Consider the following 12,907-nt stretch of genomic DNA (forward strand, 5'->3'; position numbering starts at 1 on the left):
ATAAACACGTTTTCTTTCTTGGAACCGGCATCGTTTAATTTTAATTAGAATTACAAAATTAATTAAAAACAAACATCATCTGAATTCTGAAAAGACCGTTAAGAGCCGAGCGGAAACAAGGTTTAGGTTTGATCATGCGCAGAAGATCTAAAAACACGGATTTCCGGCTCAATTCGAAAGAGGTTATACGGGGGCGCTTTTTTTTTATCCTCAATCGGATAGCGTGGCCGAATGCCTTGAGAAGACTACGAGTAGGGAATCCATAAGCATTATATATATCCCTGACTGCAGAGTGTTATGCTTATAATTTAATTTAGAAATGGCTGCACAAAAGCAATTTTAGGTAGTACCAAGTTGTTTTTCATGACGTAATATATAAGTGAAAATGGACCTTTTTCGATGGAACAAATTTTATTTGTAGGTTCGAGAGTACGCTCTACTAAGTTCTCATTGTCAAGTTATCGTTTAATAAATTATTTTTAGAATGCTATGAAATATTTTCCGATTTTTCTGAAATTTACAATTTAAAACGTTCCCTTGCCAATAAATATACTCTGAAAATTTCAGAACTATAGATTAAATTGTTTTTGAGAAAAATGCTGTGACCGATCGCCCCGAGACATTCTGTAATCTACATGTTATCATTTGTAACATATTCAATTTCTATTAACTCCCACAGAATCATTTGTAACATATTCAATTTCTATTAACTCCCACAGAATCATTTGAAAAATTGAGAATTTCATAAAGCTCATTCTCTAGCATCGCGTGACTCAGCCCCTTAAAATCAACAGCCACCCGCGGGTACCAATTAATGTACCTTCCACGACGTAATAAACCCTCATTATAGCAAAACAGGCTCCTAATCTAACTTTTTCTTTTCTATTTTCTATGGTTTTTGCGTGCTTAGTTACAATCTGTTCTTACCATCAACGTCAATTTGAAACGCTTTAACTCCATCAGGTTCAAAATTCACTAAAGTTTTGTCCTTGTTCGGAGTAAGTCCAAAACTTGCGCAACCTAAAATTATGATTTGTTTACTTCGCGAATCATATCAAGCCTTTTGAAGGCGAATTCATTAACGAACTTTTGGAATATCGTCGAAGATATTCGTTGGCTCTTTGTTGAGACGTCGTCAGGAACAGAATATCGTCAGCGACGCGAGAAGAAAACTCGGATTTTTTTAACACGAAACTATTCAAGGCCTCTTTCTCCACTTCGGACAGAAATATATTACAGAGATTCGATGATAATATTCCACCTTGAGCTATTCCTTTTGCTAAGCGATAATACCTTTTGTTTACCTAAAACAAAAGGAAAATAATTTTTGAAAAGTTTTAACAGAGTGGGCTTTGAATTAATGTTGTTATTGGTAATTATGGCATTATTAATAATAATCAGCTAGGCTAATACCCAAGGCACCACCTTAGGCCTAATTCATCATGCGACTTTTTAAGCCATTAACTCAGGTGGCCGGGTTACAATGCGTAGGAGGATGGTGGCAAGCCCTGCATGCCACGCGTTCGAGCCAAAAGCTCCCTACACTAACTATTACCGTTAACCTCAACAAGCTTTTGTGGAAGTGGAAACCGAAGATCTCGGGTAAAACCCCTTAAACCAGTGGGGAGAGAACTTACAAACTCAACGCAGAAGGAGTTATTGCGAGTTTTCACCCAGCGCCACAAGCTGGGATCGAACCCGGCTCCTCTTGCTGCGAGGCGAAAGTGCTAACCACTCCGCCACCCCACCTAACTTATTATCTGCAAATTATTTTATGGGAAGGAGAAACTGAAGTACAAGCAATCTACACCGACATATTAATTTGTTGCGAAGAAAGAATGGTATTAAATAAAAATAAAATATTTTCCACTTTCTTTTATTCCATTTAATTCCTACCAAATTTAAGCCAGACTGAGGTCTATGATTTCTACGAATTGCTGATATTTGCTTTGTACTTTTTATTTCTTGCCAGTAATGTAGTTATTCATATATAGGGACGATCCGTCGGCATCATTATCGAATTTACACTCGGCACGAGAGGTGGGAAAGGAAAAACGTCATCGTCGTCTGCTTAAATCGCGTTGGAAGATGTAAGCCATAACGCTATATTTTTCTCCAAAAACTTGTTGCGAAGCAAAAACCGAGCGTATAGAGGTGGGGGTTAAGAAAACTTTTTGAAAATTAAAATTTTCGCTATTCCAGCGCCACCTAGTGTGGCGTTTTAGAACGTAAATTTATGCGACAGTAAAGGAAAATAAAAAAATGGCACCAAAACAAATTATGCCATAGACCTAATAGTGAGCTTTCAATACATTGTCATCTAGTTGACTATGTAGTCGATGGTGAGACTCGCTTAAAGTAAGTATCTCAAAAGACGAAAAAGAAGGGCTGACACACTATTGAAACTTATGTGGCTTTTGGATTTGGGAAACCAAGCTTATTTTATTTGATAAAAGGAGCTTACTCTTCAAGTATGATGGGGATCGAAAGAAACGCTAAAAATTCTCTTAATAAAGTCACTATCTCTAAGTAAAAATAAATACGTTCTTGGTAAGCATCGATATATATTTACGTAAAGATGTAATCGAACCTTGACGACGCAACTTTTGATAAAGGTCTTGGCGTACTCTATGGAATCATAGGATGTTACGAGTTCTTCTTCATTCTGTAAAAGAAAAAGCACTATGTAGATGATACATTTTACAGATAAAAATTTGATTTTAAATATAATATTAGTTATTCGTACCCAGTCCGAAAAAACTTGATGGCTAGCTTGGCCATGAATAATTTTTAGCATATCCTTGAATGAATCAGATGTCTTTCCCATCGCGTTGGTATGGTGCGTATACACTTCTTCATTTTTCAAACGTATTACGGAATACTTGCAAGTTTTGCGTGCTCCGATTTCAAGCTAAAAGTTTTGAAAATTAAGTCACGAAACGGCCATCGCTCGAGCCTTCCCACCACATCAGAAATTATTATATCCAGTAGTGTTGACAGTGTGCGACTTATGAATTAACACCTCTTGGGCGTAGCTTTCACACTTGGTGATTTGATACATAAAATAGTACTAGATTACTTAATTTATAAGATTTTAATTCAAATTAAATACACATTTAAAGGTCTCAATTTGGTTCGTTTCACTGCTATTACAATTACGACAGATAATTTTTAACACTTTTGTTTACATCATCTCTATAACGAGTGCCATGAGCCCCTTTTTGTTTTATGGATTCCGCAATATTTTAGTTATTTTTCCTAAAACAAGCTACACGACGAAAAACGATTTTCGGGTAATACTACTGGAATTGGGATAAAACTAAGTCTGCACTTAAGTCACAGTCTCACAATCGCTTTTATTGGTCAAAATGTGCATTCAAAGCAACACAAATTATAAATTTTGAAGGCGCTCGATAGAGGGGCATACGAGGCATGTTGAACCGGGCACCGCTCTAGAGGTCTTCTGGAGGTGCGCCAAAAGGCCCGAAACTATTACAACTATACAGTGCGTTTTAATTTGATCACCGAAAGGCATTTAGCTCAAAAGCATATTACCTAGAAATATAAAATTTTCAGGATGTACACTATCGGGAAAGGTCGTTGTTATTTGTAAATTTCAGAAAATTCGTGACATTTTCACGGTTTTGGACTTTCATTTTTTTTAACGCTAGGTGGTAGACGAAAACTGTCAATGAACTGGTTGTAGAGCATATTTGAAAGTGTTACAAAATTTACAAATGTACCAGTATTATAATAAATGAGTTTCATTAATTCTACCATCCGCTGCTATACACGTTCGTGCTCTATACAACATATATAAAAATGAACCACGGCCCATAGCTGGCATTACGAGTCTAAACGCTGCAAGAATTCTCAATTATAAACTTCCTCCTTCACGAATCGCCAGAGGAAAAAGTCCGGCGCTGTCAAATCGGGGGACCTAGACGGCCATCGCACTGGACCGTTCCTTCCAATCCCACGCCCAGGGAACTTGGTGTTAAGGAATTGTACCACACCTGTTGGCTGGTAAGGAGGCGCATCGTCATTCTGGAACCAAGGTTTGGGATGTCGATCAAAGGTACATGTTCTAACGCTTCTGCAATTTCATTCTGTAGGAAAGCCACGTAATTCTCCTCATTAAGTCGATTCGGTATAAAAAATGGTCCCCTAATGCGATCTCGTAGTAGAGCAGCCCAGACGTTGAAGCGAAATTGGACCCGATTGTGGTGAGTGCTGATTTTTATCGCTCCACATGTGGTTGTTCTGTGTGTTAAATGGGCCGTCTCTCGAAAATGAGCACTCATCGGACACGAAGAGCAAATGGTCATGGTACTGAACCAGTTTCAAAAGTCTAATCTAAGTCGCCTATCACCATCGTGAGGTGCTTGGTGGAGCGTTACACGGTATGGATGAAAGTTATGGTGGTCAAGGACCCTCCAGACATAATACGTTGGCAAGTCCAAATCCGAGCTTGTCATTCTTATAATTGCTCGAGAGCACGAGACAAAGTAGGCGATGACTGTGTCTTCCATATTTATTTTATGATGTCTCCGTCCGCGGAATCTGGGATTCACGTTGCAATCATCTTCAAAGTTACGGATAGCACGGAGAATAGTGTGATGATCTGGTCAACTGTCGACATGATAGAACATTTGAAATAACTGACTTACTAAACGTGCATTTTGATGACCATCACCATAGTATAACTCTACCATTTATCACGGCTATAACGAGACAAACTTAATTACTGAAGTACGTTGAGGTAATGATAATAATATCGGTGACTGCGCACTTTAAATACTTAAAAGGAAACCTAAACTTAAACGAAGTGCAAAAAAAGCTTTGGTAAAATCAGTTGACATAAATTAGACATTTTTGTTGACTTTTTACAACCTCCTTTTTTAAATTTTGTAACACTTTGGGAAATCGTTTTTCTCTCAAAATTAATAACCAATAAAAAACATTAGTTTAAAAAACGTTAATTTTAGCAGTAATAAAAACATTACATTTTAGATCTATATAGGTTGCCGGGAGTAGTGGCGTACTCCTGTAATCCCAAGCGTCTGGGAGGCAGAGTTAGCGGATGGCCGTGTGAGGACGACCACCAATCCCCCAAAGGGTGATCGGAATACTTCCGCCACGGGTGTCCCCGCCCATGTCCTCACGTATCCCCCCGTTGGCGTGGCCGTTACACATATCTCGCCCTGATTAATCAGGTGGACGAGAGGACTGAATTTGTCCCACACGTTACAATCCCCAATTAAAAAAAAAGATCTATATAGGCCACTTACTACCAAATTGTTATTTTTCATGACCTAATATCTCAGTGACAAATTGAGCTATTCCGACCAAACCAATTTCATTTGAGGTTTTCGAGTATTTTATTTATAAAAATAAAAAAAACCTTGAAAAATGTCACGATTTTACTGGAATTTAAAAATAACAACGACCTTCCCCGATAGTGTACACCCACATTTCTAGGTAATATAGGTTTTGAGCATAATACCTGGGGCGATCAATCTGAAACACACTGTATACGTTGCTTATAATCAAAGGACGAACTCATTTGGATCTCGTTATGAATTTAATCAGTATAATTCTCAGTAGAAAAAATCAACGACGTAATATGTAGGGTAGAAATGAATATTTATTTCTAATTTATTTTATTTACATCAAAATTTTCAACCGGGTGCCACAACCCCTCGGGACTATAGAACTCTACGCCTACCGAGACGGCTTTGTTTATTTCGGGCACGCAAGACATTGCCAATTTTCGGATTGGAGTACTACCAAAAACAATAGATAAAGTAAAAAAACACAAAAGTGGATGGGGTTTTATTTTAGGTCTACTAAAAAATCGTTTTAGGTATGGTCCGACCATTGGCCAAAAGACGTTTCAAAAACCAGGTTGAAAACGAAATAGCTCCTCAAAGGGATTTCACCACTCTTATTACGGGAGCTCGCACATCAAACTAGTAACAATCTAGTGGGTCTTTTTTCGTGGTTCTGTTAATTGTTTTCGAAAGTGAGCCACTGTTAAATTTTGGAATGCACGAGACCGACGGTTCTATCAAAAGGATATATATTTCTGACAACGTTGCTTTTCATAATGTGCACGAAACTAATCAATCAATTTTTTCCAGTTTAATCGACCAGGCATTTTTCTCAAAACCCATTTAAGTTAGAAGTTTGAAATTGTCAGGGTATAATAAGGTTTTAATTATCTAGGACACATGCGCAATTAAGCAACAAAACAAACGATAATGGTACGTTGACGTCATACCGCACCGTGACCCCGGTGACCTATGACGTCAGCTTAGGCTTTATCTCGTTTTGAAAAGGACCATAATAATATTTATTTTTAAATACCAATAGATGGCGGTGCGATTATTGAAAGTAGCCGATCAAATCGGAACACCCTGTATATAAAATTAATTTTCAGAATTGTCAAAATTCTTTTGGCGTTTAAGCTTTCAATTCATTTTAACTCTACACAAAAAATAATTGAACTCACTTCTTCGTGTAATGATTCGATAATCTGGCATAATTTATCTTGATCAAAAGATCCATAGCAGTCCTTTATGTCAATTTTCACAACATACAGTTTTCTGAAAACCAATAAATGTTAAACAAACAACAAAAGATAATGGTTAGTTCTGGTTTGTTTTAATTAACGATATTTTCGAAAATAATTGGAGGTAATTGTTAATTCCGGTACTTGGTTTAACTATCGGTATTTATCAAAACATTACGTAATAACAGAACGAGACGTTTTGAGTTCTCAATGTCGATTGTGACAATCATACAGGGCCGTGCAGAGGTATCCTGGGGCCTGGGGCAAACTTACTCGCGGGCCCCTTCGATTTGCACCCCCCCTTGAGCCCTGACAACTTTTCCCAAGTTATATTGATTTGCACCCCCTCTTGAGCTTCTTCGATGGGCCCTACAGCTACGGGCCCGCCTCGTGGGCCCTTTTCGCCCGGGCCCTGGGGATTTTGCCCCCCTGCCCCCCCCTCTGCACGGCCCTGCAATCATACTATAGTGAGTTGCAGGCTACGAAAGACAAAATATATAGTACAATCGGCGCAAGGATCCCTCAGATCGTTTCCGGTCATTCCACCGCGCGAAATTTGAATTTGACCACTTTACGGTCAATTTCAAATTTCGTGATTTTCATCGTATTTTCGCGCCATCTAGGAACCAAAATTGGAATCTATTTTTCAATTTCATATTGTTCCGAGTTTAATTACTGAATACAGCCGAATTATTTTGCTAAAGAAGGTTCGATAATGGAAGCTCCAAATATTTTAAACACCCCAAGAGGTTACTATAAAAAGCACGATAAAGGTTTATTGTTAGCAAGTAAAGAGAAAAACATAATTTTAAACGTCTATAGCTCAATAAGACAACGTTACCCCCAAGAAATTGGTGTAGCTATTTTAAAAGAAACTGCCAATTTAACTGGTAAGACGTAGAAATAAATTTACAAAATTAAATAATTATACATACTATTTTAAATTTAAGAATGATAGGAATCCTTGGATAGGAATGCCTTATCATTTAAATTTGCTCGCCACCACAATTATGAAATTAAAAAATAGAGATTCCAATTTTGGTCTCTAGATGGCGCTGAAAGACGAGGAAAAGAGCCAAATTCAAATTTGACCGTAAAATGGCCAAATTCAAATTTCGCGCGGTGGAATGACCGGAAACGATCAGAGGGATCCTTGCGCCGATTGTACTATATATTTTGTCTTTCTTAGCCTGCAACTCACTATAGCAGAAAGTTTAAACAAGTCTGCCCAGGCCGTAATATTAGTTCCACATCGGTGTATTCGGGTGGGAAAACACATACACCCTTAGTAGACACAAGTAGGCAAACTAATACAAAAGCTGTTAAGGCTACGTTATTTCTTATCGTTTGATATGTAAATTGCCATCCTAAGTTAAAGAGTGGATGCCGCCCACCATCAGGAGACCCGGGTGGGCAAACTGATATAAAACCTGTTGAGCCCATGTGATTAACTATTGTTTTATATATAATTTACCATCATATGTTAAAGAGTGGGCACCGCCCACCCTCAGGATACCCGGGTGGGCAAACCAAAACCAAAGCTGTTGAGGCCATGTGATTTCCTATCGTTAGATATATAAAGTACCATCCTAAGTTGAAGGATAAGAACTTGGGCGCCACCCACCCTCAGGATACGCGGGTGGGCAAACCAATACAAAAGCGGTTAAGGCCGTGTGATTTCCTATCGTTAGATATATAAAATTCCATCCTAAGTTAAAGGATTAAAACTTGGGCGCCACCCACCCTCAGGATACGCGGGTGGGCAAAGCAATACAAAAGCTGTTGAGCCCATGTGATTTCCTATTGTTTAATATATAATTTACCATCATATGTTAAAGAGTGGGCGCCACCCACTCTCAGAATACGCGGGTGGGCAAACCAAAACAAAAGCTGTTGAGGCCATGTGATTTCCTATCGTTAGATATATAAAATACCATCCTAAGTTGAAGGATTAGAACTTGGGCGCAACCCACTCTCAGGATACGCGGGTGGGCAAACCAATACAAAAGCGGTTGAGGCCATGTGATTTCCTATCCTTAGATATATAAAATTCCATCCTAAGTTAAAGGATTAAAACTTGGGCGCCACCCACCCTCAGGATACGCGGGTGGGCAAAGCAATACAAAAGCTGTTGAGCCCATGTGATTTCCTATTGTTTGATATATAATTTAAAATCATATGATAAAGAGTGCGCACCGCCCACCCTCTGGATACGCGGGTGGGCTAACCAATACAAAAGCTGTTGAGCCCATGTTATTTGCTATTGTTTGATATATAATTTACTATCATATGTTAAAGAGTGGGCGCCACCCACCCTCAGGATACGCGGGTGGGCAAACCAAATTAACCAATAAAAAAGCTGTTGAGGCCATGTGATTTCCTATCGTTAGATAGACGGAAAATATCAAAGGTGAAATAGGTAAGCAAAACACGACGATCATAATTCTTTTAAATTATTGAAATTAGTGGAAATATGATTTAAAGAAATTCTGAAACTGGGATTCAAATGGGTTTATTTTAGGAAATTTATATCAATTTTTTTTCGATCACTCTCCCTTTAAGGGGGTTGGTCGGAGGGGGCGGAAATTAACGGCATTGCGTGCGCGTCAAAGAGCTCTATCGAATGAGACCAAATTGTTTTTTTCGGTCACTCTCCCTTTAAGGGGGCTGGTCGGAGGGGGCGGAAATTAACGGCACGCGTGAGGGGGCGGACAAACTATAGAAACTATAAAAGTGTTCAAGGCTAAAAGTTCAAGCATACTATCGGAAGAGAACGGCGTGGGTCGCTTGATAAAGGCGTCATGACGTTTTGGAAACTTCACGGCCAGAAATCTGGGTTCGAATCCCGGCGTCGTCAATAATATAAATTATACCGTGTCGTAAAAAACGATACAGAGAAAATTTAGTGCAGGCGTTGTTGTCAAAAAAAAAAAGGCTTCCGCTTTGATGCTCTGTAAAAAGCGATTTAACTCTAGATTATAATAAAAGGGTCATTAACAAAAAATAAAACCAATGTTACCACTTTGGCAGGTCCGTTTAAGGGGGTGAAAATGGGGGACGAAATTTCACTTTTCGGAAAATGGTTTTTAATTTATTTTAAAGCAACTAATTAACTAAGAAATTTGCTCGAAATGGCATTTGCTTACTAAAAGTGTGGCGCATTTATGTTAATTTTTGGAAATCAGTCAGTGGCGTCGTTTAGGAGGGGCGCGTCATAACTCTCATGCCCCCTTTTCTTAAATCTCATTCATGGCCGGTGGTAACAATTATATTTATTTTTAAAAATTAAATGCTTGTAATATTTACTTAAAAACGTTCTCGGGGCTTTCAAAAACATATGGAATTACTCTTTAGGCTTATTAATAACGTTTCTAGAATTTTTTTTATGCCCCCTCAAATCATAAATCTCGCCACTCATGATAAATAATTTATTTTGTTTTAGGTTTTTTTATTACTATAGAGTAAGCTCTAAGATAGCTTCGGGTGCCGGTAACTCTAAAATTGTAACCGCCCTGTAGCGTCCCGGGTTGTTATCAGTTAGTTTCCATTCTGAGCTTTCTGGCAGTGGTAAGCGCGGGTGATTTTCTCGGGAACCTTTCCAAACGTAGCACAGGTAATGCGCTCTTAATATATGGGGTTTCATTGCACCCCTGGTAGGGGGAAGGTTTTCACCGTGAAAACTACGCGAAGAATAAAGCTGCCAACGTAGCATTTCGTGGGTCTCAGCCTGCTTCTTCGGGCTGTTTTTGTTTTGAGGGACCCATTCTTGTAGGTATCAAAAACCAAGAAATGGCCATCTTCTGAATTGTGAGAGTAAATAAGTTTCCTAAATCTTCGCAGGTTTTAATTTGTTCATTTTTTTCATTGACTGCACTACTGCCATACCATCAATAAGCAGTACGTTAAGCGACCCTATCTCGGAATCGTTCATCTCGGAGTTTCCGTATAGCTTCCTTTTTGAAAGTGAATTAATTTCCTCCGCAGTGGCAACGTTTAGTGTTAATAAGTCATTTTCAAGCTTAGAAATGGTTATAGTTTCTCAATCTGAGGCACAATTTTGGCTTTGTAAGTTGGTAAGGTTAACAATCCATCTCCGGAGAAAAGCCCTCTTGAATAATCTTTTGAAATATGTATGCTCACTGAACAGCCCGAAGAAGCAGGCTGAGACCCACGAAATGCTACGTTGGCAGCTTTATTTTTCGCGTAGTTTTCACGGTGAAAACCTTCCCCCTACCAGGGGCGCAATGAAACCCCATGTATTAAGAGTGCATTACCTGCGCTACGTTTGGAAAGGTTCGTGAGAAAATCACCCGCGCTTACCCCATATAAGAAACTAAAACAAACAACAACCTGAGCGCAGTGACGTAGAAAACAAAATATTATCTCGGACATAATTAATAGAAAGACCTATTAAAAAAACGAACTCTGTACCTAATTTTTAGCAATACACAGTTAGAAAAAAGAGTTTGATTATAAACCCCCAAGGTTCTTAAAAAAAATTCCACAAATTCAAACCCTCCAAAACCCTTTAACGGAAATTTTCAAACCCACAAGGCTTAAAAATGAGCACTTTTATGATTATAAATTGAACCATTAGAAACCCTTTAAAAACTTCCTAGGGTTTGCAACTACCCCCCCCCATCCCGTGTATTTATAGATTACATTAAAATTTATTAATTTAATTTACGGCTTGATAACAAACTTTGGCGATTGCATCGGGCGCGTCTCGAACCCAAGCCCTCTAGCACGACAGGCGGGCGTTTTACCACAGAACCACCGAAAGATGTATGATTGCAACGATGTTTAGAGAAACCATTTTGGGGAAAGTCCGTCTTCCTTTACGTTTTATGAAATAATTATGCAGCTTGGTATCAAATTTTGGCGTAGATGGCGTGAGATAGTTTAAAACGTGCAGGGTTTGAAAAGGGTTTTAAACAGTGATAAATTATTATTTTTTTTTCTATAGGTTCTTAAATTGGAATCCTAAGGGTTTTCCATTGACCTATAGGGGTTTCCTTTAAACATTTAAACCCTTTTCAAACCATGCAAGTTGCCAAAACAAACCTTAAGGGTTTATAATTTTTTCCTAAACCTTTTTTAAACCCAAAGCAAACCCTAATAAAACCCATGGAAACCCTTTTTTCTAACTGTGTAGAAGGGCCGTGAACGTGGTCAGACCCCTCGTATACAACGGTGCATACGCGCCTACGGCGCGCGTACATCAACCTAACCTAACCTAACCTAACCTGACCCTATTTATATATATCAAAAACAACGGGCCGTTATCGTCGATTTCATAAAAAAATCCATCATATAGTGTATAAAGTAAAAATCTCTTCATCTTTGTGGCTTAATACATTTAAAGCAATGAATTATTCCATCATTATTCCTTCTGCACTTCATATTGACATTCGGTTAAATAAAAACATACCAACTGGTACTATAAATACTTTTGAATTCGATCAAATAGTATTCGATCATTTGAAGGTTCGATCTTATGAACAAATGACAAATGGGATTCGATCAAATGGAATTTCGATCAATTGCAACGTATAATGATCGACTGTCGATCACATATTTTTCGATCAAATGGACCGTATTTTCTGAAAAGTCTGCCACTGGGGAGAATGGGAAAAATTGGTGGACGGTTCGGACACACAGCTTTCCCTCCAAATGGGCTTCGAAAGGGGGAAAAATCCAAATTTCGCCAACCTTTGAAAGCTTATAGCTCTGCAACCACTCATCCTAATTACTTGTGTAATAGCTCATTCGAAAGCTTTACTCAAGCCAAATAACTATTGTCAAGTTATAGGCTATCTCGCTTAGTTCCGAAGATATAGCTCAGCTGCGATTGGAAAAACCTCAATATGTTCAATGAGAACAATATACTTTGAAAAAAAAAGTCAAATTTGAAAATCAATTTTATTTTGTTATACAACATTTACACGTTACACTTATTTTTAAGCGTTATTCTTCGTCATCAGAGTCGATAATCCCCATGTCCTCTATCATATTGGCACAATCTTCAAGAATACATGCTGGAGAACAGCGAATGTTATTTACCATACACTTGCATATAGGCAACTTGCATTCTTTCTTACATTTACAAGCCATTAGCTCCAAAACTGAATTAGGCGCAGACTGTGCTTTCATCTAATTTACTTTTATTTCGCTGTCGTCAATTATCCATCCCTGGCCATCTGGACTTGGTATAGCTGGTTGTTTTTCCAAACTTCTTCGCCAAATAGCCGCTTGATAGTATGCTCACTGAACAGCCCGAAGAAGCAGGCTGAGACCCACGAAATGCTACGTTGGCAGCTTTATTTTTCGCGT

The 12,907-nt window shown here is 38.5% G+C and overlaps 1 protein-coding gene across 2 annotated transcripts in view; it reads right to left on the reverse strand.

Annotated features, from left to right (window-relative positions):
- LOC149963091 (telomerase reverse transcriptase-like) overlaps positions 1-12,907 on the reverse strand; it is a 65,854-nt gene that overhangs the window by 10,795 nt on the left and 42,152 nt on the right. For both annotated transcript variants that reach the window (XM_090170471.1, XM_090170470.1), the window contains 5 exons: positions 6,515-6,608; positions 2,747-2,911; positions 2,591-2,665; positions 1,088-1,304; positions 928-1,020 (listed from right to left, as the gene is read on the reverse strand). In XM_090170471.1, the coding sequence (XP_090026597.1) occupies positions 928-1,020; positions 1,088-1,304; positions 2,591-2,665; positions 2,747-2,911; positions 6,515-6,608 (644 nt within the window). The remainder of the gene's footprint in view (positions 1-927; positions 1,021-1,087; positions 1,305-2,590; positions 2,666-2,746; positions 2,912-6,514; positions 6,609-12,907) is intronic.

The sequence above is a fragment of the Leiobunum rupestre genome, chromosome 1 (genome assembly GCF_980474605.1).
Source record: "Leiobunum rupestre chromosome 1, qqLeiRupe1.1.hap1, whole genome shotgun sequence".
Taxonomy (NCBI): Eukaryota; Metazoa; Arthropoda; class Arachnida; order Opiliones; family Sclerosomatidae; genus Leiobunum; species Leiobunum rupestre.